Source organism: Podarcis erhardii (genome assembly GCF_964252035.2).
Source record: "Podarcis erhardii genome assembly, chromosome: 3".
NCBI classification, from domain to species: Eukaryota; Metazoa; Chordata; class Lepidosauria; order Squamata; family Lacertidae; genus Podarcis; species Podarcis erhardii.
The window spans coordinates 101,219,125-101,240,735 of NC_138507.1; the positions used below are offsets into that span (position 1 = coordinate 101,219,125).

Sequence of the window (21,611 nt, forward strand, 5' to 3'; positions counted from 1 at the left end):
TCTAAAAAAGAGCTAATGGTATAAATTATGTCAGGGAATGGTCTGAAGATGAGGACTGGGGAATGCATTCTATGGCAGACTAACTTCTCTCTGATGGAGAGCTGGAGGGAGAAGAGTCCACAGCATGTTCAGAAACAGAGAGAGAGAGAGAGACAGAAGCTGAACAGCTTAGGGTGGAGATACCCAGTTATGAGATAATGACAGCAGAACCAGAAGGGAGGTGGCAGCTAGTTGAGATGTCACTTGAGAGTGTTGAGGACCCCCCCATGGAATCAGAGGTCTGAATGTATCAGAGAACAGAGGAGTCAGAGGGAGGGAGGAATTCCTGTTGGCACCGAAAATGCTGCGGATGCCAGAAGGAGAATTAGACTAGCCAACTGCCATCCTTGAGGAGAGCTGTGTATTTGCACTTGCAACATGATGCTGTAATAAAAGGACTAAAAATCCATCAATGCTTGTTAATTCTTATCTGTGAAGTCACCGAAGGGAGGGGAGGACTCTCCACACCTGACACTATGTAATCTTTATGGAAGGAATTATGACAATTGTTGTGATTCCCACAAACAACAATCAACCTTCCCTGAAAAGTCACCTGTGGTTTTGCTCAGGGCTTCCATAGCACCCTGGAGCCTTTAAAAACCAGCACTTCTAGACTTTTGCAGTGTCACTTAAGCTGTGGTTGGTGTCTAACGTTTGGACAGAGTGCAGTTAAAATCCTGAGGGAATGTTTCAAAGCAATGCGGGAAATGTTACCTATGGCCCATGTGTGTGTGTGTCTAAAAATGGGGTTGTCCCCCTGTCCAAGAGGTGATGTAATAGCAAAAGTGTCATGTACAATGATGAAATTAGAGACCGTGACAGTTATATCTTCTGTAAATTTCAAGCTTAATACTAGACATTGTCATTGTACCATGGTAAGAATCCACACAGACTTTCCATTTACATTCTCATCTTTTCCAGTTCATTAGACTTTGAAACTCTTGAGCAAAAAACCTGTCACTACAAAGCCAGGATGGGAAAGCATCTGGGTTTAAGGCCAAAGTGCCATCTGTAGACACAGCTGCTTATGCATAATCTGGAGCGGGTGTCAAAAACTACAAGTCCCGGGTGGTAGATTAGGGAAACCATATGGGAGAAAATGAAACAACTTGACGGGCAAGCATTGCAAATTCTCTAATATAAATGTCAGGGAGACAGTTGGGCACAAAATTCAAAGCCTGCAGCCTGCCAGGAGGAAAGCAGCTGAAATCTCTTCTGGAAATGTGTGTTTGGAAACAAGCCGTTTGGGGAGAACAGAAAGTTTACACAGTGTAATCAAAGCCCTTTCAAAAGGGCAGAGGGAAATGAAGAGAAGAAAGATCCCTCAATAATTCTCTGTTCTGAAAGGAGAAGAACTTTTTGATCATATGATCCCTCCCATAATACATTGGATAGTCCTAGGAGCTCAGCGTATGCCAGTTTTTGCCATTACTGGTACTTGAGGAACTTTGTAACATCACTAATGGCCTATGCATTTACCCATAATATTCTTTTACACCTCAGTTGTTGGGTGAATGAGCCGTGGAAAGCTGAGTCAAGCGATTAAACTTACCATAGAAAACAGCCATTTAGCAGAGTTTGTCTTTACTTGGACAACACCGACATATGCCACTATACACACACACACCATTTACAGGTGTTAGAAGTAGTCTTTTCTCTCTGAGTCCAAAGAGGGTTATTCGCCTCAAAGTCCTTGCTGTGTTAAATTCCGTAATCAAGTCCTTGGTTCAGTTGCTTGCAAAGTCCTGCAACTGATAGAGTTCTTTGAGTTCTGAAATCTGACAATTTCCTACTTTCTTCCTTAGGCAATCTCTTCAAAAAGTCTTCACGCAAACCCACAGTTGAAACAGATAGTCTTCAACACCTTCTGCAATCTACCACCACGACCTCACACAGTATGCTGTAACAGGACCCCTTTTATACACAAAGTTACTTGCCAAATCTGCCCAGTAAAACAGATAAGAGAGTCACAAGGTGCCTGCAGGTGCATTGTGGGGAATGAGACCTGTCTGTGGACTAATGGAGTATCCACGTTTTCCTTCTCCTTCTCTCATCATGCTAGAATACTATCCAATGAAGCTGAATCTTGGAAGATATGGACAAAAGAGTGTACTTCAGGCAGCACATGGGAATATTATCCTTCAAGATATAGTGATGGCCACCGACCTTAATGGCTTTAAAATAGTCATGATGACTAAATTCTGTCTACACTGTTGGGTGTAACATGCCTTTGGCATAGCTGTCAACTTACAGATTTGAAAATAAGGGACCAGCAGCCTCAAAAATAAGGGATCAGCAGCCAAAATAAGGGATTTTGCTTAGCTTATACATAAATCCGGCACTGATGGAGCCATGCTGCTTTTGCTGCGACTGACTGTGTTTTGCAGGGGGTTGGACTAGATGATCCTAAGGGTCTACAACTCCAACCAAAGAAGAGTGGCAGACAAAACTGATGAACGACATCGAGATGGCAAAGCTTACAGGCAGAATTAGAAACCAGGAAGAGGACCTTTTTAATAAAGAATGGGGAAATTTTATAATTTATTTGAAAAGTTATTGTAAAGAGTTACATACATTGGTAGGATTGACAGAAAACCTGTAGTAAAAATTTGAACTATGGATGGACAAATGATTTATAAAAATAGAGTTATGAAAGGGATGCAGAGGGGGAAATCACTACATTAAGATGCTGCACTGGTTGGAGGGGATGCTAAGCAGCACGTGGGGGCTGCTGTCGTCCTGGTGCGAGGAGTTCCATCAGTCCTTCCCCGCCCGAGAGGGAGGGAGGGAGGGAGGGAGGGAGACTCTCGCTTGTGCCGCCCGTGAGCCCGGCATGAGGTGCTTGTGGCACCGCGGCAGCCACTGAAGCATTGCCCTTCTGCGTCCCTCCCCGTACCCTCCTCTTCCTCCTCCTTCAGGCCGCCTCCTCAGCTGCTGCCGCCGCCGCCGCTGCCGCCTCCAGCTTCCCCTGGCAGTGCGGCGGAAGTCTTGCAAGAGAGGGGCTGCCTGCCCGCCCGCCGCCACCCATCTCCTCACAACACACCCCTGAGGGGGAAAAGGGAGAGAAGAGACGCGGCAGCTCGTGCGCTCTCTCTCTCTCTCTCTCACGGCGGAGGACCCCGAGCCGCTGCTTCCCTCCCAAGCCGGGCGAGCATGAAACCCGGGAAATTTAAGGGACATCATCAATAAGGGACAGCGGTGGGACACGGCGCTGGGATAAGGGAGTTTCCCGCCAAATAAGGGACAGTTGACAGCTATGGCCTTTGGATATCCGTTGCTGAGCATCACAAGTGGGGAGAGCACTGTTGTACTCAGGTCCTGTTCATGCACTTCCCATAGGTGACCATTGTTAGAACCTTTGTCCTGACCCACCAGGACTCCCATGTTCTTATGTTCCCATCTGAAGGGTACCTGGTACAATACAAAGTACATGTGCACGTATTGAAACTTAGCAAATGCCCTTGTTAATTGGGCAAAAAATCTGTAACTTCAAAAAAGAGAAAGTACTTGAACAGAAAGAATCAAACTCTTACACATCATTTAGAGTTGGATAGCCTCTGAATCTAATTTTGTCAATGCTACCATTACCACAAGGCATGGCATTTTTCTTTTTTTTTAATTTTTTTTAAAAATAATTTTTATTAATTTTACAACATAAACAAAAAACAAACAAACATAACACGACTTCCCCAAACCTCCCCTTCACTGCATTCTTGTTTTAAAATTTTTTAGCAATCCTTCATCCCTTTTTATATTTAATTCTCTCTAAAGTTTTTTAAGTTTCAATTTTTACAGCTGTAATTCTTTATATCCAATCCCTTGACATCTTAACATTCCGAAATTTTACAACAATTTTTAAGATAGATTTTGAATTTTTTCCAGTCTTCTTCCACTGTCTCTCTCCTCTGGTCACGGATTCTGCCGGTCATCTCTGCCAGTCCCATAAATTCAGTCACCTTGGTCTGCCATTCTTCCAGAGTAGGTAATTCTTTAGTCTTCCAATACTTTGCCAAAAGAATTCTTGCTGCTGTTGTTGCGTACATAAAAAATGTTCTATCTTTCTTTGGAACCATTTGGCCTACCATGCCCAAGGGAAAAGCCTCCGGTTTCTTTACAAATGTCCACTTAAGGATTTTCTTAATTTCATTATAGATCATTTCCCAGTAGGCCTTAATCTTCGGGCAGGTCCACCAAAGATGATAAAAAGTTCCTTCACATTCATTACACTTCCAACAGTTGTTATTGGGCAAGTGATATATCTTTGCAAGCTTGACTGGGGTCATGTACCACCTATAGATCATTTTCATTATATTCTCTTTTAAGGCACTACATGCCGTGAATTTAATACCTGTGGTCCATAACTGCTCCCAGTCAGCAAACATAATATCATGACCAATATCTTGTGCCCACTTAATCATGGCTGATTTAACCGTTTCATCCTGTGTGTTCCATTTTAGCAGCAAATTATACATTCTAGACAAATTCTTAGTATTGGGTTCTAGCAATTCTGTTTCTAACTTTGACCTCTCCTTCTGGAATCCTAGTTTCCTGTCCTGCTTAAAGGTCTCATTAATCTGGTAATAATGTAACCAGTCTCGGACTTTAGGTTTCAATTTCTCAAAACTCTGTAGTTTCAACTTTTCACCATCATATTCTATAATTTCACAATATTTTGGCCAGTCTGAATCCATGTTCAGTCTTTTTACCGCCTTGGCTTCCATTGGTGACAACCACCTGGGGGTTTTACTCTCTAACAAATCTTTATATCGGTTCCATACATTATACAGTGCTTTCCTGACAATATGGTTTTTAAAGTTTCTATGTACCTTTACCTTGTCATACCATAAATATGCATGCCAACCAAAGTTGTTATCATAACCTTCCAGATCCAGAATATCTGTATTCTCAAGAAGTAGCCATGGTTTCAGCCAGCAAAAAGCTGCTGCTTCATAGTAAAGTTTTAAGTCCGGCAGGGCAAAGCCCCCTCTATCCTTTGCATCAGTCAAAATCTTAAATTTTATTCTGGGTTTTTTGCCCTGCCAGACAAATTTAGATATATCTTTCTGCCACTTCTTGAAACAGTCCATCTTGTCTAAAATTTGCAATGTCTGGAACAAAAATAACAATCTCGGCAATACATTCATCTTGATAACAGCAATTCGGCCTAACAAGGAAAGTCTCAGCCTAGACCATATATCGAAATCTTTCTTCACTTCCAACCAACATTTCTCATAATTATCTTTAAATAAGTTCACATTCTTAGATGTTAAATTCACCCCCAGATATTTTACTCTTTTTGCAATTTCCAAACCGGTTTCTCTTTGAAGGCATGGCATTTTTCTAAAGGGAAGAATAAAGAATGAGGTCATGCTCTAATTAATTGGAGTTACGAATAAACAGTTCAATATGTGTGTGTGTTTCAGTGTGAGGCTAATCTTCTTCTCAAAACTCTCCCATCTGAATTCCCCTTGTAATGTTAGAAGAATGAGTCCATCCTAACCCAGGAAACTGTTATTTAATGAGAGGTCAGGCATATGTACTAAAATGCCCATTCAGTGGTACCTATGGTTACATACTTAATTCGTTCTGGAGGTCTGTTCTTAACCTGAAACTATTCTTAACCTGAAGCACCATTTTAGCTAATGGGGCCTCCTGCTTCCACTGCACGATTTCTGTTCTCATCCTGAAGCAAAGTTCTTAACCCGAGGTAATATTCCTGGGTTAGCGGAGTCTGTAACCTGAAGCGTATGTAACCTGAAGCGTATGTAACTCGAGGTACCACTGTACTATGATAAAGTGTGCATCAAATGCATGCATTATTGAAAACAATGCATTATATCAGGGGCAATCACACACAATGTTTCCTCTTAGGAAAAACCTGCACTAAAATACTGGTAAATTTTCATGAGGCCTTCAAAGAAAACAATAAACAACTTATGTGGAGACCAGGAGAACTGAAGTTAAGATGGGAAAAATGAGGAGCTGAGAAAATGGATTGCTTCCCCAGCCCTAAGGGCAAACAAACAAACAAACAAACAAACAAACAAGGCAACACAGACAAATTGCAAAGCTGTGATTGATTTGCTTATACATACTTACCAGAGCTGGCCCATACATGAGGCAAGGTGAGGTGGCAGGATCTATAAGTGCAGCAGGTCCAGTCTCCAAGGAATGCATCCCCTACTGCCATGGCAGTATGTGCAAACAACTTGTAAAAATGGTTCTGTCCATCATACCTGCCAGACACTTTCCTTCTAATGTAAGCAATCAAGGATAGTTGAATTGAATCTTAAACCCAACAAAAAATTAACTGCTAACTTTGTAATGGGATGCTCAGCCAAACACAGACCTTGCACTCATTGCACAAAATGCCCAAGGTTGCAATCAGTGCAGATGGGGTTATTGGTGCAGGGGATAAATCTAATTATTATTATTATTATTATTATTATTATTATTATTATTATTATATTTATTTATTTATACCCCACCCATCTGGCTGGGTTTCCCCAGCCACTCTGGGCAGCTCCCAATATAATAATAATAATAATAATAATAATAATAATAATAATAATACAGCATTAAACATTAAAAACTTCCCTAAACTGGGCTGCCTTCAGATATTTAAAAGGAAGATAGTTGTTTATTGCCTTGACATCTGATGGGAGGGTGTTCCATAGTAAAGGCACTACTACCGAGAAGGCCCTCTGTCTGGTTCCCTGTAACCTCACTTCTCGGAGTGCGGGAACCATCAGAAGGCTCTCGGTGCTGGACCTCAGTGTCTGGGCTGAATGATGGGGGTGGAGAGGCTCCTTCAGGTATACAGGACAGAGGCTGTTTGGGCTTTAAAGGTCAGCACCAGCACCAAGCCATGCATATAGCTTACTCAAAGGGCATATTTCACAATGAAAGCAAGCAGAGGGGATCTCAGAAGAAGCTGTGTTAAGAATGGCACATTTCCATTTTCCACCAATGATCTGAAATTAGGAGGACGCTAAATGCACATTGTACATAGTGCGAAGATAACTAAAAGGTACAGTGTATGCACAGTTCAGCCTGTCCCAAGTAACCGAAATAATGTTCCTACTCCTGCTCATAATAATGCACTTTCATATATAATTAATTTTGATGAACTCCAGGAAGTGCACTATATGAATGCATAAGTTTCCAAGACTCACTCTCCCTCATTCACATTGTAATCTCATGTTTATGTAGCCAGTTTATGACTTCTCCTCCTTACAAGGGCAGAGTGTCCTTGAAGAAGCTTGTGCATGCATGTCATCAGGGGAGGAAAAGGAACTGGTCTACCCTATCAGTGGGGATAGGGTAGACCAGTTCCTTTTCCTCCCTTGATGCCATGCACCAGTGTTTCTTCCTCTGTCAGGGCTTTGCTTTGATGGAATACAAGAATCCACCACACGAGGCTGCTGGAGAAAAGAAGACTGTGATGGTGAAGAAGGCCTGCATGGTCGCCATCTCATTGTTCAATGCTGTAGTGACAGAGACTTGTGCAATGAATATATATAGAAAGGACTTAAGGTCACCTGACTTAAAGCATGCATGTGCCCTTACTCTTTGGGCTGGCTCTCGCTTTTTCTTCTTAATTAGGATCAGTTCTGGATAAGATTCAGTTAATTTTTAATTAATTAAATAATTAATTCATTCAGTTTAATTTCTAAAAGGATTCATGAGTTAATCAATACTATGTATGGTTAATGATTATAATTGCAGGGTTGTATTCAACATGCTGCTTATTTGGTCTGTGAGTGGGCCAATTATGATTTCTCGGCTCACCCAAGATGCTCTCTTGGGTTCTTGTTGAGATGCCTCATCATGGAGAAGAAAAGAAAGCACCTGTTCCAGTTTGCTGAAGGCCAATGCTCTTGTTCCTTTTTGTGCATGAGTGGGCCAGTTATGATTTCTTGGTCCACTCCCTTTCCTCTTTGATCCCTGTAATAGGAACTGATGGTCTTGTTCAGATGTGTCACAATATTGTTGTTGTTTTTTAATGAAAAATGGGCATTATTTACAAATGTTACTAGGATCAGTTCTGGATTAGATATCAACTATTATAATTTATTCAGATAAATTTACAATAGCACTCAAAAATTAACGGATACTATGATAGTGTTAATGACTGTGATTGTATTTCATTGGCCTAGCTCCTTTCTCTTTGATCCTCTTAAGGGGACATGGTATTCTCTTGGGTTCTTTTTGAAACATATCATCATGGAGATAAAAGGAAACTCTTGCTGCAGAGTGCTGAAGACCAGTGTGACTTGGGTTTTGCTTTGTCCCATTAACCTCCAGATTCCAAGATGATCTCAAAGGAATGACTTCTGCTTCTTGCAATTATGAAATAATGTGTTCACTAACTCATATGGCAATTTCACAAGAAGCATGAAGAATGAACAAGAGCCATGTGATTCTATAACTGTTTTCTTAAATAAGCAATTATAACCACCCCATGGAACCTCTTAAAACTTTTGAGAAGCTAAATCCTTGCTCATGCTTGCAACTCTCTCTGTGCTGGTTCAGAGCTCAGCAGTTCTTCACAGGATACCCATGGAACTATGGCTTAGAAAAATGGGACATCAATTTGAGCTAATCTGTAAGATGGGTATAATAGTAGAGCCACTTCCGACATAAGGAGGAGGTGGTGTTGCGGGCTTCATGCCCCCAGCACGCGCGCGGAGGCTGGTTTTCAGCCCCGCGCGATTAGGGGAATTCTTGGGGCCGCGTCATCCCATGAGCCAGCCAATCGACTGGCTCGGGGTGTGTGGCTCGTCTCATTTAAGGCAAGCGCAGCCTCTGGGATCTCCCTCTTTGGTCCACACAGTTTCTCTCTGTTTTCTATTTCCCAATCTTAAATTTACTTCTGCACATTTCCAAATCAGTTTGTGACTTTTATCTTTTTTTTTACAGAAAGAAGTCCTCATAAAAAATCATCAGCATTTTTGTGTGATTTTTACCTACTGTAATCTATCTTGAGTCTTCATTATATGCATACTTTACCCAAGCAAGTTTTGAAGAAATAATTGTGTTTCTGTTCATGTATTATTTCCAAGGCACTGGCTCTGAGGGGCAAGCCCTGGGCAGGAAAAGGGGGGAAGTGGAGTAGAGGGCAAAGAGTCTTGATTTTTTTTTTTTTAATGCCTTGTGCGTCCACATCTAATCTTACCCTTTTCTAAAATTTATTTACTGGTGTGTGTTTCTCTTTTTGTAAATGTACCAAAGACTTTTGAACCACCCTGAGACCTCCGGGTATAGGGTGATATATAAATTCAATAAATAAAAATAAAATCAGGATTTCTCAGGACAGGGGAGGGTGTGTGTGTTGTGTCCCGTTGGTGTAAAGATGGTGGCACTTGTCTTTTTTGGATTGGAAGTGCTCTGTGGTGGGTGGGAACAAAAAAATGGAGAGTCAAGGAGGGTCAGTTGGAGTGAGAAATGTGCCTATTTTCATCTGAGGAATGTTGGAGGGTGTGGGGAATGTAGCTTATCCAAGGGGTAATATTTCACATTGAAAGGAGGCAGGGGTCTCTCAGAAGAATCTGTGTTAAGATTGGCACATTTCTCCTTTCCATCAATTATCTGTGATTAGGAGGACACTACATGCACATTGTACGTAGGGTGAATGCTCAGTTGATGCACAGCTCAGCCTGTCCCAAGAAACTGAAATATCACTGATCATAATGATCCAACTCCTGTCCATAAACATTTACTTGCACTATTAGGTATAGTTGATTTCAATGAATTCAATGAAGTGTAACTTATGAGTGCACCCAGAAGCTATCAAAGAACATTTAGAGAACTAAAGAACAATAAAGCTTTCAAAGCTCTCTCTCTCTCCTGCTTTCATATCTCATATTTCATATCTCATATTCATGTGGCCAGGTTATGGTCCACTGCCCTTTCATTTCCCCATCTTATAAAGACAGGATATCTTCTAGTGGGTTGTGCATGCATGTTATGAGAGGAGTTAAAGGGAACTGCCTACTCCACAGGGCAGGGGGCGGAGATCAGTTTTTTACCTCTATGAGCTAGGGCTTTGCTTTGACCCAGAACCCTTCTGATTCCAAGATGAGCGTAAAGGATCAGATCCTGCTCCTTGCAATCTGTGCTCTCCTCACACCTGGAGGTAAGTTCCATTGGCAAGGCACAGGATAAAGACTTTTCAGCAAGTGTGTAATACATAAACAGCGACTCCTCTTTTTGAAATAGAACCAAAATTTTCATAGCCTGGAGAGAAATTGGATTCCCCTCATATGATTTATTTAATCTCATCAACAATAAAGAAAGAGATATACAGTCGTACCTTGGCTGATGAATGCCTTGCGACTCAAATGTTTTGGCTCCTGAACACCACAAGCCCTGAAGTGGGTGTTCTGGTTTGCGAACGTTCTTTGGAACCTGAACATCCGACGAGGTTTCTGTGGCTTCTTGCAGCCAATCGGAAGCCGTGCCTTGGTTTCCAAACATTTTGGAAGACGAACGGACTTCTGGAATGAATTCCGTTTGACTTCCGAGGTACCATTGTATATGAATTATGTGCAGGTACAATATATATATCTAGAGAGAGAGAGAGAGAGAGAAGGTAGAGAACAAGGAGGAAATCATAACATGTAAGGTCATAACAATAAGCATACAATAATCAAATCAAATAAATATATTGTACAGAGTTTGAATCAATACGCTCTTCAAACCAACAAAGAATTCCAAAGTTTTACTGCAACCTGCCTTTAAATTTGTTACAAAAATGTTGAAAATACGAATCAACTCATTGCTCTTAAACAACTAGCAATGTAGTCCAGTTTTAAGTTCTTACTTTTTAATATCATCCAATAACTATTCTCTCTCTGGTCCCATAGAAAGAGTCAGATAGGAAAATTGCTTCTTCAATATGCTAGCAACTTCAGAGAGAGATCCAAACTCTAAGCGATGAGTAACTGATTAACATAAACACTTAAAGTCTTTGGGAGTAAGCCCCAAGAAAAGAAAAATTAGTACCTGCCACCTTGCAGGACATATTTGAGAGAAGAAATGGCTAAGGGGTAAACCCTGCAAAAATCCAGACTGGAGACCCTAAGATGGTTGGATCTGATATCCTTCCGGCAACTCCTGCAGCCAAGCTGGTGCCAAATATATATTGTTTTGCTTTCCTTTGGATCACTTCAGCGAGGCTGAAAGGGGGTGTCTTGTCATCTGGGCAGCGCATGACCTCTATACACAATACACACAAACATAGCATTTTATGCACATTAAACTTTTACATGATTTGCCTGTTAATATAGCTGCCCATTTGTGCTCTTGTTCTAACTCTATGGATAATTATTGAGAAGCTTTATTTGGAAGATCAGTTAAAGAATTTCATTTCTGCTCTTTGTAGGGAAAACTGCAAGAAATGTGGTTGTGTGGCATGTGTATTTCATTCTCAGCTGAAGCTTTGTTTTGGAATAGCTATTATTATAGACACGTGTCTTTTAGATACCCTGCTGTGTCGACAATGTCAGTCTATGCCACCTGATCTAACATGTCAAAAATACGATGGCTTTGAAACCTGCAAAGCTGACCCTGACACCAAAAACTGCAATGTAGCCAGAATCTACAAAGGTAGGTTATCCTAAGCCCACTGATATCACCTTCAACAGAGAGGCCTCATTCCAACAAGATGGGGTACACCTGTCCGATGAGGGAACTAATGTGTAGTTGGCTGACCTGGTGGGAGGTTTAAGGTCTTGGCTTCCGACATGAGTCGTTTAGTTGTGAGCATTTGGTCAAGTGGCAGTTTAGGCATTGTAGTCTCTCTCTCTCTCAAGCATCAGACAGCAAAGAGAAAGAACAAAGGACAATAGTACCACTTCACAGAACGACTCCCGGCTGGTTGCCCAGGAATGTACAAAGACAGGGGAATACTTCTTACCATCCTCTTTTTATTCAGTATTTACAGAGAGAGCCTATAGAATCCAGCCTCTTGGATAATGCCATTGTCCTGAGTGAATCTCCACCCCTCGTCTCTTCCTCATTTGTCAACTTCATTGTCTCTGTCCTCTTTGCTCTCCTACTTTCAAGGCTTGCTGGGTTCAGGGGGGATCTGGAATGCTTTCTAAAGACACAGTGTCCATCAGCTGTTGCCCCCTGATGCTTCCTCCTTCTCCTCTCCCATTATTTCCCAACTTTCCCCCTCATCTGCCTCTGAGCTGCTATCTCCCTCAAACCCTTGTTGTAATTCTGAACTGTCTTCTTCCTCCTCCCTGGAAGAGTCAACTGGGGAGGCAGTCTCCACCATTCCTCCTCTGCCCAGTCCCTGACAATTAGTAGCCCAGTGCAGGTGTATATGGCGACTAGACATATAATAGGAATAATTAATTATTATGGTAAAAATAGCACGGCTCACTCTTTTTCCATGCTCCCCTCCTTAGGTGGAAACCTATATTCCATTGTACGTGGATGCTGGAGAAATGAAGACTGCAATGCTGAAGGAAGCTTTGAGGACACCAAAGTCATCCTAAAATGTTGCAGTGACAGTGACTTGTGCAATAAAGATATATAGAAAAGTCTTAAAGTCACCTGAAGTACTTCAACATAGACCAGCATATATGTATTCTTACATCTTTGGCTGCCCTTCATCATTTCCTTTCTCAAGAAGATCAAGTCAAAGTTGTGGCTATCTCTGTAATTCCGTGAACTGATAAGAATGAAAGCTACTATATTATTCTGGTGTCTTGGTTTTATTTTTATTCCCCCCCCCCCATAAGGTTGCAGAAGAAAACCTGGAAAATAAGTGGCAAAATCAGTAATGGCTGAAACAATAAATGGAAAAAAACACAGGGAAAAAAAATACAAAAAACCCCCAAAAATACAGAAATACAAAAGTACAAACAATTAACATAGAAAAAGGGCAAAAAAGAAAAAGAGAAAGAAAAACAAAAAATCCCTCTTTTTTAGTTTCTCTTCTTTAGTTAACTTATTTTCCTGACTTCCTCACGCCTCCCTTTTTTGTATTCCACTTAAAAATTGGTTCAGCAAGTTCATATCCTATTGGTCTATCCTTAATTATTTTTCCTCACATATTTTAACTTCAAACTTTCATCTAATATCAATCCATTCTTGCCTGATCTTTTACCTTATTACGAAAACCCCTTCATTTCATTTCAATGTCATCAACATTCAAAAATTTTACAATGTTTCTGTAAGTAGATTTTAAATTTCCTCCAATCTTCTTCCACCAATTCTTCTCCCTGGTCTCGGATTCTGCCAGTCATTTCCGCCATTTCCATGTATTCCATTACTTGCATCTGCCATTCTTCCAAGGTGGGTAGATCTTGTGTCTTCCAATGCTTTGCGATGAGTATTCTTGCTGCTGTTGTTGCATACATAAAGAAAGTTCTATCCTTCTTTGGCATAATTGGCCGACCATGCCCAGGAGAAAGGTCTCTGGTTTCTTCAGGAAGGTATATTTAAATACCTTTTTCATTTCATTATAGATCATCTCCCAGAAAGTCTTAATCTTTCGGCACGTCCACCAAAGGTGAAAGAATGTACCTTCAGTCTCTTTACATTTCCAACATTTATTATTGGGCAAATGGTAGATTTTTGCAAGCTTGACTGGGGTCATGAACCACCTGTACATCATTTTCATAATATTCTCTCTTAGGGCATTACATGCCATAAATTTAACCCCGGTGGTCCACAACTGCTCCCAGTCAGCAAACATAATATTATGTCCTATATCTTGTGCCCATTTTATCATTTTATTATAATCCACTCTTCACATCTTCAAATTAGTTGACACTTTTTTTGGTGAAAAAGGAAGTCCTCATGAAAATTCATCGACATCGTAATATGATTTTTCTCCTAATATAAACATATTTGTAAAACATACTATACCCAAGCATATTCCACAAGCAGGGCATCCCTTTCTTTGCATGAGAGCATGCTAGCTACTTTGGGAACCTCAATTTCACACCAAGATCTTGCCTCTAAAAACCCACTTTTTCCATTGCTACGATCTCGTGTGGTCGCATGACTCACATGGGAGCACAGCTGGGAAGATGTGTGTCCTAATTTTAGGACTCAGCATGTTGGAGAGCATGCCTATGTTGATACATTTTTGTGCACTTTACTTGTATAGCAAAATTCAGAGATGAGTGAATTTTGAAGGAGGACTCTGAATCTGGTTGCGTATTATTTCCCAAAGTGTAAATTTGGCATATTCACCTTTAAATGCAAACTGAATCAAGTTTCTCCCCCACCCCTAGGCACAAACCTCACAGGTCTGTGCTTATTTTTAGTTAATTTCATACAACTTATATGTCACTTTATTATTAAAACCCCCCTCAAATCAGTCTATAAAACTTCTTTGTAACATTAATCTAACTGTGCAAACCAACAAACCACCATTCCCCAAACCTAAAATTGTGCTGAATGAATGAGAGAGGGAGTGTGAAGATAGGCTCTACTTGCTTTTATGTGTTGAACTTACAGGCTAGGACCATATCATCTTTTATATGGGCAGGGCCAGACCAGGGGGTCTAGTCTACACAAGGCTATATTTCTCATTCCTCTCTCCTGGGAGGAAGAAGCATGACCAGAGCTGTAGGACACATTCCAAATGGGGAAACGGACTGAGAGAGGATGCAGAGCAAAGACAGGTGAGATGGTGGCATGGCCTGCTGAGAAGGACTGGCCAAGAAGAATCTGGGAGGCCATATAGAGAGGACCACATTCAGCACCCAGCCTCCTGCTACAATGTGGCTATAAGCAGCGAGAGATGAAGGCTTAGAATCCAGAAATTGGCTTGGCAGTCTCTCACTTCTGTGCTTTTTAATTCAGTGTATAACCAATCCTCGCTTCCTCGCTTCACTGACCATCTGCACATTAGTCTAAATGTTTCCCTGACATGTCTCCATCATTCTTCACCAGGATGTTCAGAATTCTTTGAAAAGGTTCATGCCCACCTCACAGTTCTATTGCTCTTTGGGGGCTCAGAATGTGCAGGTGGCAGCCTTCAGGGAGGAGAAGTGTTTACCTGACTTTCCAGCAGTGGAGATGCTGCAAATTACTCAGAGGATGAGTCGGAGCTAGGAGGCCAGTGCTATGTAAATGCTCTGGTGGAGTCAAATACAGCACATTCTGCCATGCTTACTCTCTCACTGACCCTCCAGGGAAACTGTGGGATAACCAGCCTCACATAACCAACATGCTTATGTCTAATTAAGGCATGAAGGGCACCATCATCATCATTTTATTTATTTATACCCCGCCCACCTGGCTGAGTTTCCCCTGCCACTCTGGGCGGCTCCCAACAGAATATTAAAAACACAATAAAGTATCTATCCTTAAAAACTTCCCTAAACAGGGCTGCCTTCATTTTTTTTTTAAAAAAAATAATATTTATTGAAATTTCTGAGAAAAAAGAAAAAAGAAAAAAGAAAAAAAGAAATTACATAGTCCAAAAAAAGAAAAAAGTACAAAATACAGAGAAAAAAAGAAAAGGAAAAATATGAACAAGCTAAAAACAAATCCCTCTTTCTCTGTCTTATAATTCATTTACTTATTTCCATGACTTCCCCACACCTCCCTCCTTTGTATTCCAATTCAAATAATTAGTTCAGCAAATTTTCCCCTCTTTGTTTTATCTTAGTTGTTTATCTTAAACATATTATATCATTCTATTTTTCATCTAGTTATCCAACCATTTTTTGCATATTCCCTTTTAACCTTATTGTTAGAAATCACTTCGTTTCATTCCTACTTCATTTTGACATCCATTGATTTTACACTGTTTCTGCAAATAGTCCTTAAATTTCTTCCCATAAAGTTTCAAAATTTAAACCATATTTATGCCTAACTTCTTCAAACCTTTCTACTAAAGCCATTTTCCCCCTTTCCAACAAATTCCCTGTTATTTCATTAATATCAAACTAATTCCAAAAATAAATAGAAGTTCTCCTCAAATTTTTATCCAACGTCCCTTCTTCCTGGTTTCAGGTTATGTCAGTCCTTTTAAGTCTCACGTCCAGTCCATCAATCTGGTGTTCTGATAGCCGAGGCTCTTAAGTCTCTTCCATGCCCCCTCTGCAGATTTTCTTGTTCCTGTTTATTCTTACACCCTTCCCTGTCCCTTGTTGGTTTGTTTTGTAATTTCTTCTCTTTCTCCTTGGGAGGTGGGCCTCCGGGGAACTCCAACCGGTAATAATCTCCCTTTTCTTTCATCAGGCTAGCCGAGTCCCACTCCCCTAGGTTAATTTTGTAATCCAAAAAGTAGTTGTTCCAGAAGTAGTTGTCAACCCGTTCCAGAGTCCCGCCAGAGCTGAGAGCTTCCTTAACTCCAAACACTTCCAGAAACACACAATATTCAATCTTGCAGTACTGCGGCTTTTGGTCGTGCAGGACTTTAGGTTTCTCCATCTGTGTCTTTTGAAGTGCAATCACAACCTCTTCCGTCATCATCTGCCCTTGAGCTTGCCCTGTCAAGCCAGTTTTCTGAATTAATTGTTGTGGAGCTTCTTTATCCTTATTTTCTGTTAGTTCATATTTACTGGCTACAACAGACATAAAATATAGCTTTTCATTCATCAAGTTCATTTTCTCATGCAGCTGCTGTAGCATAGCATTTATTCTGCCAAGGTCAGACGACAAGATTTCTTCCTGGCACATTGCTGTTCAAGGTCAGGCAGCTGGTCCCATGGTCTAATTCCCAGAGTTGTAGAGTTTCACTATAAACTGCAGCAACAAATTGACAAGCTCCCTCTAGGGGACACAATTTCAGTTCACATCCATCTTTAAAATGTATCCAACAAAGGAAAATTTACTTTCGGTTTTCAAATACTTTGTTTCCTTAACATGCAAAATGCAGAAAGCAGCATTAAAGATAATTTGTTTCTCTTCTTTTTGCTATCTGTCAAAAATAAACCACTTTCACTCGATGGGCATCTCCAAAAATTTCTGTTCTGACACCCCGTCCCCAGGTTTGGGACGACGGAGACTTATGTTCCTTTACTCTCTCTCCGCAGGCTTAAGAAATCAGAGATTTCCCCCCCTTTCCCCTACTGTCAAGGGGGGTTTTGTTGTTTATGAATACAGGAAATTTCAGTCTTTAAATCAATTTTCCAGGCTGTTTTGCTTATAAAGTCTTTGCTTCAGTCTATTTACAAAGCAGAAGGCAGACTTCCTGTTTAGACCTTCCCGCTTTGTGCCTAAATCATAAATTTTGTAATTTTCTTAGTCGAATCTTCCGTTTTTACTCACGGGTATTTTTTGAGTACGATTATCATCCGGAAAAAGTCAGCGCTCTCTGGTGATGGCTGCGTGGCTTCCCTCCGTGAAAGTAGCAGTTGGTTCGATGCACCGCGCTGCTCACCCCACTTCGCTCCGGAGCCCCCAAAAGGGGTTTCCCGCGAGTAGGGGAGGGGCTCTCGGCGCTCTGCCGAACCCCACATCCCCAGGCTCCTCCACCTGGGGTTTCTAGCGGGCCCCCACCTTCGCCGCCGTGGGAAGACCCAACTTTCACGGAGCCCGCTCCTCCAGTCGGAGGAACTCCGCCATTCACCGATGGCGCAAAGCCGGAAGTCCCTAAACAGGGCTGCCTTCAGATGTCTTCTAAAAGTCAAATAGTCGTTTATTTCCTTGACATCTGATGGGAGGGCGTTCCACAGGGCGGGCACCACTACTGCCTGGTTCCCTGTAACCTCACTTTTTGCAGTGAAAGAACCAGCAGAAGGCCCTTGGAGCTGAACCTCAATGTCTGGGCAGAACGATGGGGATGGAGACACTCTTTCAAGTCAAGGCCGTGTACTGCTTTAAAGGTCAGCACCAACAGACAGATGATTCTATCAGGGTTGTTGGGGCATCTCCTTGGAATGTCTTCTTGACAACAGGAGAGAGAATGGGAAACTGCTCAAGTGGGGCTGTCAGTCGTTTTATAGAAACATGGGAGGGATATTATTATTATTATTATTATTATTATTATTATTATTATTATTAAGAATTACTTCTGGATTAGATATTAATTACTATAATTCATTTTAAACTAAAGTATCTCCCTTCAAAAATGCTTGAGCCTTAGCAAAGTTTACAAATTGAAAGACCAATGACTACATTGTTCAAGAAACTGAAGGTTTCGCTCCATCTTCAGATGCAGTCTCACAAAGAGTGTGTTTCACAAGTACTACCTGTGGGATCTTTATGAAATCTGATTGGGAGAAAGAAAAAGCGGTCGAAAGGAAAGGGTTCATGCATGTTTAGGTTTATTGCCCATCTCCCATTATATTACAATAGTCATGGTCATCACAGCAGTTAATTTTGAAGGCCACCTTCTTTTCTGGATATTCGTCTTCGACACCACAAAATGTACTAGTTACAGGTGGCTTACAGTTGTGACAGCAGTCTTGGTGTATTACAGTCAGCGTTCCTCCTAGAACGAGATCCAGAGAGAAAATAAGGAAAGAAAGGGTTTGACAAATTGCCCTTCTTGAATAGGTATCTCATAAACTAAAGTATCTTAAAAGCACAGCTCAAATAACTTTTTTTCATATATTTCATACATTTTATTTCCTATACAGTACTTGTACTGATTCACATGATCACTTTGTGTCGTCAGTATATGCAAATGGCTGGTTCATTTAAGGCTATATTGAACCTTTATTCTCAGTAATAATGGAACTCACAGATGGCTAATACTCTTTAAAATTTAAAATTCTGATAATTTGTTTTGCTTGTTTGCACTTTTTGTTGTTGTCAAGAAATCAATTATAAATAAATAAATAAATAAATAAAGTGGATGGTGGGTTGTCCCCCCCCCCTCTTAAAACCAGCCAACATAAAATGTCTAAAATTTGCATGTCCTCATGAGATACACCTTGAGTAAGCTATTCGCATTCTCCTTCCTCCAGAGATGAGATAAGCAAAAAGGGTCCACTGCTCAGAGAGGACTTTAACCCTGGCCCAAGACAAACATGCTCTACTTTGGACCAAGGCGTGCACCTTACAGGATCAATCTAGCTTGTCTTTATGTGGGAGGATCCTGTGCAGTTCTGCTGCTTTGCAAAAAGATTCCCTGCGTGCAAGGAAGATATTCATGAAAGTGCGAAAACCAACCATCCAGGCTCAAATCCTCCAAAGTGGGAGGATCTGAGACAGTGCTGTGCGGCTTCAATAGGCAGGAAAAAGGAGATGCCTAACAGTGGGCTTCTGGGACCTCACCCTCTTTTGAGAGAACACTAGTATTTTTGCATCAAGAATTCCCTCTTTGTTTTATAAAAACAAAAGATGAGAAAGTTTGGGGAGATGAGTTCCAACAGTTTGGGTATATGCAGTTGGAGCTCCGGCATATAGATTACCTCTAAACTCTTGCATAGTAATGCAGGCATGTGGTCCAGACGGCACTTCACAGAGAGTTCGTTCACTAGCCACACTGGTTACAACATTGGTTTTGCCTTTCGTACATAACAAAGCATCTGCTTGGGAAGAGAAAATGTACATAATCAAATCTCTTGCTAACCCAAATCTCAGCTAAGAAAGGACCAAACAACCTTAGCTGACAAATTTTGTTACAATACTTCATGTATACAGCAGAAAAGAAACCCCGAGGCCAGGGGTCATCCAGGTGAAATGTCACCCATTTTCATCATCCCTGGGCTTTCCCTTCTGGCTGAGTCACTGTCATGCCACTGCATAAAGAATTTAGCTTTTGTGAGGAAGTAGAAACTCATCTTGACTGAAGTCTGTGGATCAAAGGAACAAGAGCATTGTTCTTCAGCTATGGATCCTTAAATGTTGTTGGAGTGCAGCTTGCATCATCTCTGGACCCTGATCCTTGGCTAAGCTGACTAGGGAGATTGAGAGGATGTTATCCACCCAACAACACCTGCTGACCCAAGTTTGAAGAACACTTGACTAGAGAAGGAAAACCTGTTCAGACATAACAGGGAAGTTTAAGCTGTGAGGTTGAGTGGGCTGACAGACAAGAAGAGGAATGTTGTTAAGAAACACTAAGGAACAAAGAGGTTGAGTGACCACAGGAAGTGATCAGAATGGAGAGAGGTCTTGGACATGGGCCATGAGCACTGAGCAGTGTCAAGCAACAGGTTGCATCTGAGGCAGAAATCATTGCACTAATGGGATGGCTTTGCTGGAACCAACTTTATGATTTACTGAACTCCTGTCTTTTGCCTGTTCTGTGCCAGCTTCAACTGGCACGACAAGAAGAGGAATGTAGTTAAGAAAGGAACAAAGAGGTTGAGTGACCAGAGGAAGTGATCAGAATAGAGAGAGGACTTGGACATGGGCCATGAGCACTGAGCAAGCAACAGGTTGCATCTGAGGCAGAAATCCTTGCACTAACAGATGACTTTGTTGGTGTCAGCTTCGCCTTTGAGCCAGTGCCAACAACTGGGCTCAATCTCTTCAGCCCCGACTGGGCCAGGTGAACTGGGAAAGCACTTCCAGAGACCTTCCACTGCAGGGAGCAGGTCTACGTGCTGTGGACTCACAACTTAGAGCTGTGAGCACCAAACTCAGTTCCAAAAGTCAGCAGAGCACAGCAGAGCTGAACCACACAAACGACAGCTCTGAAGTATAACTTCTTTTATTCTCTACAGCTACTGCATAAACTAACTAAAAACTAATCGGAGACGCTGGACTGCATGAGTGTTACAGCTGCTTGAGCAGTCATCTTATACAGATAAGACTCAGACTCCCGCAGGATGGAGCGGAAGAAGCGATGAGCAAAATTCGCCCCCTCCTTTCTGAAACATTGTCAGCAGATTCTTGCAATGGGAGGGGTGAAACATCCTCAGTTGGAACCTACCTTATGATTTAATGAACTCCTATCTTTTGCCTGTACTGTGCCAGCTTTCTGCATACATATATAGACACTGAATTCCAGCAGATAATTTTTTACACACAGCTGGATTGGATTGAATATTTGGCTAAATTCCCCTCATGTTTTTCTACAACAAACAAATATGACGCCTAAATCGGCCCTGCCATTTTTGCGTGTGGAACAACCAATCTTCTCCATTTTTTGAAATGAGATTCCTTTCTTTGCCAGGTCTTCCCTTAGGAATTGCTTTCTGTGTGAAAACCCTTCTCTGATCCCTTGTCAATGGACCTTACCTCCAGATGTGAGGAGGAGAAAGGCAGAGATTGCAAGGAGCAGGATCTGATTCTTCGGGGCCATCTTGGAATCGAGAGGGTTCTGTGGTCACAGCACAGCTCAAGTCACACTGGCTTTCAGCAAACTGGAGAAGAGGCTTCCTTTTATCCCCATGAAGAGACATCTCCAAAAGAATCCAAGAGAACATCATGTCCCCTGAAGAGGATCAAAGAGACTGCAGTGTGGTCCTATCTGCCCACTTGTGGACAAAATAAGAAGCTGTAATAGATACTACCCCACAATTATAAGTGCATTTACGTGTATATAATTAACTATGAATCCTATTTTTAAAATTAATTTGAATGAGTTACAGCATTTCATATTTGCTCCAGATCCTGATCCAGAACTGTTCCTACTAAAGTTTATAAATACTGCCCACACATAAAAAAATTCCCCACTCCAATGCTATCTTGTG

The 21,611-nt window shown here is 41.4% G+C and overlaps 1 protein-coding gene and 1 long non-coding RNA gene across 3 annotated transcripts in view; one reads left to right on the plus strand and one right to left on the minus strand.

Moving 5' to 3' along the window:
* The first annotated feature begins 294 nt into the window (after positions 1-294).
* Positions 295-21,611, plus strand: part of LOC309338031 — a 201,728-nt gene continuing 180,411 nt past the window's right edge. The window contains exon 1 of the long non-coding RNA XR_014154594.1: positions 295-304. This is a non-coding gene — a long non-coding RNA (uncharacterized lncRNA). The remainder of the gene's footprint in view (positions 305-21,611) is intronic.
* LOC309338697 (uncharacterized protein) lies at positions 18,273-21,337 on the minus strand. Of its 2 annotated transcripts, none has more exons than XM_081856003.1 (3): positions 21,157-21,337; positions 19,380-19,499; positions 18,273-18,454 (listed from the first exon to the last, which is right to left on the minus strand). In XM_081856003.1, exons 1-3 carry the CDS (start codon positions 21,218-21,220, stop codon positions 18,288-18,290), a joined length of 351 nt encoding a protein of 116 aa, XP_081712129.1. In that variant the 5' UTR covers positions 21,221-21,337; the 3' UTR covers positions 18,273-18,287. The 2 variants fall into 2 exon arrangements, with proteins under 2 accessions (XP_081712129.1, XP_081712130.1); XM_081856004.1 differs by having other exon boundaries at positions 19,380-19,496; positions 21,157-21,336.

Coding starts and splice junctions, on each gene's coding strand:
- LOC309338697 (XM_081856003.1), bottom strand. CDS start 21,220: ATGGCCCCGAAGAATCAGATCCTGCTCCTTGCAATCTCTGCCTTTCTC. Junction 19,500..21,156: donor TCTCCTCCTCACATCTGGAG/GTAAGGTCCATT, acceptor TCTCTTCCCAAG/CAGATGCTTTGTTATGTACG. Junction 18,455..19,379: donor TACTATGCAAGAGTTTAGAG/GTAATCTATATG, acceptor ATCTCGTTCTAG/GAGGAACGCTGACTGTAATA.